Below are 6,000 nucleotides of genomic sequence, written 5' to 3'. Positions count from 1 at the left end.
TTAACAGGAGTGGAGAGCAGTATGAAGGAAGTGTCAGATGAAGTATGAAACCTCTGGGTTGGGCCTTGGAAACAAGTTAGGGGTTTTCAAGCAGCTAGAAAGACTGGGTATTTGTAAATCCAGGGAGAACATGAGCTGAAACAAAGAAAGGTCATCCAGGCTCACGGGCAGAAACCAGTTTGAGCACCGGGTTTTCAGCAGCTCAGGGCCTTATATCCTGCAAAGTCTAGATTGCTGACCCCAGGTGCGTGAGTTACTTCCAAGGCATAGAAGACCTTCACTGAGGGCTGAGCAATGGCTTCTGCATTAAAATCAAGGTCAAGGGAAACACAGTCACCTTCTGGAAGAATCAGACCAGCAATTTGAGATTAGCTGCTGGTGAGTCAAACCAGCCAGTCCCTTTTAATAGGGCAATTCTGCTCTTCCAGCCGGAACAGATTAACCCTTAGCTCCCCGGGCGAAGGGTGTCCTCGTGAGATGTGAGAACGGGTTTCAAAATAGGATAGGTCTTAGCATAGATATGGCTCGCCCTACTTTCTCCCCGTGTGAAGCTGAGAATGTCGCTCATGCTCTCCAGGATCTATCTTTTCTTACAAATGAGGTCGACAGGGCTGAGGATGTAGCTGAGCAGGGGACTTCTTAGACTGTGCAAGGCCCTGGGTTCAATCCCCAGCAGAGAAAGAAAAGAAAATGTCTTACACGTTAGAACTGTGCACTTTTCTCAGGTGTGTGTGTGTGTGTGTGTGTGTGTGTGTGTGTGTGTGTGAACAAATTGAGATAGCATGTGAAAGTAGCTCCTGGAAACTTGTCAATGAGAATGGATTTCATTTTCTGCAGTCCCTTCTTTTCTTCCCCTAGAAGAAAGAGAGTAAAGAAAGGAAGAAACAATTGGCAGCTAAGATTTGACCTCTAGCCCATTTTCCGGTCTATGGTCTTGGGCAATCTTGCTTTGAGCCTCATTCCCCTCCAGTGTAGAATGCAGATAACATCAATCTCAAGAAAGTCAGGAAACAGCGGCTTCTTTGCTCACTGGAAGATTATCGGTTTTATATTCCTGCCTGGTTCCATGGCCACTAGCACTTCTCTCTGTGGGGTGACACCCTGTGATCCCAGGCAGGTGGCACCATGAGGGGCATGAGGTTTTCCATGGGAGAAAGCAGCCTTTGGGCTTTTCTGGAAACCCTAGGTGTTGGCCTCAACACAGGCATTTGTTCCCTTAGTTTCTGGGGTACCATCCTGAGGGGGTCCACAGCTGAGAGTACATTAGGTCTTGTGGGGGGTGGATGTTTCCGGGATCTAGAGTTTTGTTTGAATTTCACAAAACTAATATGAGGGTGAGTCCTGTCGTCAAACACAGCATTGTGTCTGTGGATAAATGGCGGAACTTTTGGAGAAACAAGGATTATGAAGTGTTCCATCAGTTCGGGTCTAGTTTTGGTGTTAAGTGGGCCTATAGCAAGCTTGGGGACAGTTTTTCCATTGTGACACTATCTGGGTCCCAGAAGTAAGATGACACATGGACTTCACCCAACAGGAAACTCTGGGAACTCAATCTGCTAGGGATTCCACCACCCACAAATCACAGAGTGGGCAGCTGGATTCAGAGGGTCAACATCAAAATGATGTGAAGCAAATACTGAGTTAGGACGGCGAAGAAAAGCTTCAGTCTTCGGCTGGTGCTGAGCATGGTTCTCTTCTCCTGACTTCTTAGCCGTCATAGCCTTTTGTTCTCATCCCCTGTCTTGGAAGCCAGTGTAACTTAGAGACTGAGAAACTTCATGTTGACCCTTGTTGGAATAGGTGTGGCCTTGTTGGAATAGGTGTGGCCTTGTTGGAATAGGTGTGGCCTTGTTGGTGGAAGTATGCCATTGTGGGGGCGGGTTTTGCTCAAGCTACACACAGTGTGACACCCGGCCTCTTCCTGCTGCTTGCAGATCGGGACATAAAACTCTAGCTACCTCTCCAGCTCCCTGCCTGCCTGCCTGCCTGCCTGCCTACCTGCCTGCCTGCCTGCTGCCTTGCTTCCTGTCATGATGATAACAGACTAAACCTCTGAACGGTAAGCCAGCCCCAATTACATGTTTTCCTTTATAAGAGTTGCCTTGGTCATGGTGTCTATTTGCAGCCTGAGAAACCCTAACTAAGACAAACCCAGTTGTCTTCATTCATGCATCCAGGGTCACGGTTCCATTTCCTAAACTCTGCAGTGTACACCTACCCAGGACTATTCCACAGACTCCGGTGAGTGGCTTGCTCAGGGCAGTGAAGCCTTGCACTCCACACTCTCCTCAAGGATCCACGGTGATACATTATAGCTAATGCATTCATCCTAGCCCGCAGCCTTCGTCATGTGACCATGCCTTATTTATGTTTCCTTCGTGGATGATAATCAGCTATTGCCAGCAGGGCTTCAGTAAATACTCTTCCCCAGGTCTTCACAGGCTTAAGTGTTTCTTTTTATTCTGAGTTGACTTTTTGATAATCATTTCACTGGTTACAATAAGAAAAAGATACTCAGTAAAACTTAAAATATTTATTAGTACGAATCATACCAATGGGTTAAAACCAAAAGCAATGATACAAATGAGCACAGGGGGAAAAGCTTTACCACAGAACAGAGGACACAACACAAAGGTCCTAGGTGTCTGGGGAGGGATCGTCTACATGTAAAACCTGGGTCCAGCCCAAGTGAAAACCCTTCACCAAAACACCAGGAAGGGTGACAGTCCGTGTGACGGCGTGACTGCCGGGTCACTGGGTGTCCCAACGACGGTGAAAGGCATGATCAGGTCTGAACACAGCCAGAACTCTTGGCCGACACTGGCTTCTTACTCCCTGCCCTGAACGCCACCGCAGAGCGGCAAGGAGAAATGCCTATACAGACCATGGTCCTTAGCGGCAGAGGAAACGTTTCCATCCTCCAACCCTCCCTCGGGAAAGAACGGGATTCCCACTAGGCACAGCCCTTACTATTGGCTAGGATGCAGGTTAGTCTGCAAGGCAACATCATATTCAGTACCCTAATGTACCATTTTTTAACTAAAAAATGGCAAGTCGATTCTGTACCTATGTAAAACATTTGCATGACTCTACCGCTGTCCTTAGGGGTTTCTATGGAGAAAGTGTCCCTCACTTACAGACATAGGTCATGAGCCAACCCAGCCACTCTGAAATGGATTACATGTAGGTGTAGCCAACATCCACCATATTTACACATATACAAACCTGCCACATGGGAGAGTAAAGAAAATGAGGGTTGGGAAGGAAATTTCAGGAACAATGATAAGGATACTAGATAGATCCTGTGTCTGGAACAATTGTAGGTCTTTGCATATGTTTCTATGATTAAAGGTTATCTGTTAAAACAACCCAAAAGGAATCCCAGGCCAAGGGGAGAAAGGCACCAAAGGCCACAGCATCTACCTGCAGAGAAGGACCAAGATGGTTAGGAATGTTTGTGTGCCCAAGTGCCACATGCTCGTTTTGTTGGTGGTGGTGACACATAGGTAGGTATACTTAGCGTCTGCCTGGCTTTGACATCAGTGGCTCTGCAGCTTGGGAAGAACGAGGTTTCATTCTCTTATGTGCTTCTCCAGTGTACCTAGGGTGGCTCCCAGTCAAGGGGAAGCCCAGACAGACTGCAAAGCCACTCCTAAGTCATGACATTCTCTTCTGGGAACAGGACCATCTTGGCTTGGAAATCTAGACAATCAACGAGACAAATGCAAGCTCCCAGGAAAAGATTCCCTAACACAGGGGAAGGTTTGAACATGAGCTTGATCTACATGGAGAGAGGCTGTTTCAGTTCCAATTCTATTTTTTGCTTGTTTGTTTGTTTCACCTGCAGCGATTGGAGTAATGTCTTTGTCAGCACATAGACTCCTGTCAGGCAGTGATGTTGGCAACACGGGACAGGCACTGACGGTCCTTGAGAAGGCCCTGTCATGGCATACAGGAGTCATCTGCTAACAGTGCTTGAGATACCTGTCATGGGGCACTGCGGGACACTCTTGAATCAAGACAAGGCGTTTTCTACCCTCCATATTCTATAATTCAATTAGTTCCCAAGTTGGGAGACGCAGGAGGAACACACATGGAAGTCCACATCCTGGAGTTGATAACACAGCCTGTGACTGGAACCTGGCTCTGTCTGCTTGACGGCCTTTCTCTCCAAGCTGGCAAAGTTTAAAGTACTTCTTCTGATTTTATACTTTTGGGGGGTCCAGAATTTTAAGGTGGTAACATTCCTCTGGCCGGTTTGCTATAACCCACGATTAGCTGCTATTAATAGAAGTTTGCCCTACAGTTTAGACTCAACATCCTCTGATTAGCTTTTTCCCTTAGACGTGACACCATGGCATAGTCTCCTAGTAAAACAATGCTCCATGAATTAATCATCTCCAGGAGGAGAAGCTCATTGCAATGGAGAGGATGCAGGCTGGGTGGTACCCTGGATGCTATTTATATCCTCCACCTACCACTGCTTACATACCAACTACTTAACTCTTTTAAACCAGGCCCCGCATCCCCAAAATCGTATGTCACATTCTGGTCTGATTCGGTTGTTTTATGTATGACTATACCTTAGAAGAATGTTCATCAATTACATGAAAAGTACAATTACACGGATAGTAGTTTCTATTACTTTTGTCTCTTTTGCGGAAGATCAGTTCTCAATTTAAATGATGGTCCAGCTATGCTTCTGATTTCCCTCAGAAAACTAATAAAGGCTTGGCTCCCAAAGCCAGCTAAAAGTGAACCTTCTGTATCGCCTTTGCCTTTTGGTGGACTGACCAGAGAAGGCCCTGGCCTGGAGAAGTCCCTGGACTCTGACCAGGTGACATGGGAAGTCAGAGGAGAACAGCACGGCAAGGTTTGTGAACAAATCTAAAGATTTCTAGTATTTCTTTAACAAAAATGGCAACTATACCTATGACCTAGTAAGTAAACCCCCGCTGTGTGCATTTTCGAAACCAAAGGCCATGTTGCGGCAGTATGGTGAGTTTTCCAGAGTTGTATATAATCTCTTCTCAGGGAACTTCCCTGCTCAGCTTCCTGCAGGTCTCCCAGCATGCAATGCTGCTCGCTCTCCCACAGGCAGTTAGTCCTGAGGGCAGGGTCCTTCTGTGCGCACTGGACACTGGAGAGGGCTCTGGCTTCTTCCTTTGTGCTCCATGGGCTACGGCCCTTGGGTCAGCAGCACCGCCGGCTGGTTTGCAAGGCCTGGGTCCCAAGCTTGATCCCTCCGCTGTTTCCATTTTCATGGGGATCCAAGGGTGGGATCTGGCGGCCTGCAGACAAAAAGGAAGCCAAAATTGAAGTTCTCTTATTTTAAAAGGTGGTCCTGTTCAGTTGAAGAAACTAGCAGCACTTGGGGGGAGGGGCTACCTCTTTCCTCTTTTCCTTCCTGCTCTCTTTTTCCTCCCTCCTTCCAGTCTTCCTTCCGCCCTCCCCCACTCCTCTCTTCTCCCCTTCTTTTCTTTCCAGTTCTTCCACATGACGTCACATTCACGTTTAAAAGGTGAAGGAAATTACCAGCAGTTTCGGGGATAGGCAAACATCCCAGGAACAGGAGAAGGAATTCACCTGCTCTGAAAATCAACCGGTTCCCTCAACCACTCAGGGCCCTCATCCTTCCTGTGGAGCCCGCCCTGCTTTGAGGCCTGGACTTCAACAGTAACAGGAGCATCACCTGTCCTCTCTGCCTCCCACAAAGAGAAATGGGCTGCGAACTGCAGTCTTCATATACCGACCGGCTCACGGCTCACCAGCCCACCACCAGGAGGGCAACCGCAAGGGCGCTTGGCTCATTAGCCAGAAGGCCCCAGAGACACATTGCCCAGGAGGCACTACTTTAGTGTCATAAACAACCAACCTTATTTGAATTTTAACTTTTGTAAATAAACACAAAGTAACAAAAAAAAAAAAAAAAAAACAACAAAAAAAAAAAAACAAAGGAAAAGGGAATAACAACAGCAAACCTGCTGGGTTCTTTTGAAT

The 6,000-nt window shown here is 47.2% G+C and overlaps 1 protein-coding gene across 1 annotated transcript in view; it reads right to left on the bottom strand.

Annotated features, from left to right (window-relative positions):
* Positions 1–2,518: 2,518 nt before the first annotated feature.
* Rab31 (RAB31, member RAS oncogene family) overlaps positions 2,519–6,000 on the bottom strand; it is a 132,021-nt gene continuing 128,539 nt past the window's right edge. The window contains exon 7 of the mRNA XM_038339204.1: positions 2,519–5,291. Within this exon, the coding sequence (XP_038195132.1) occupies positions 5,194–5,291 (98 nt within the window). The 3' untranslated portion in view covers positions 2,519–5,193. The remainder of the gene's footprint in view (positions 5,292–6,000) is intronic.

Source organism: Arvicola amphibius, chromosome 8 (assembly GCF_903992535.2).
Source record: "Arvicola amphibius chromosome 8, mArvAmp1.2, whole genome shotgun sequence".
Lineage (NCBI taxonomy): Eukaryota > Metazoa > Chordata > Mammalia > Rodentia > Cricetidae > Arvicola > Arvicola amphibius.
Note: the sequence above shows the minus strand (reverse complement) of the source record. Positions and strands in the feature narration are given on the sequence as shown.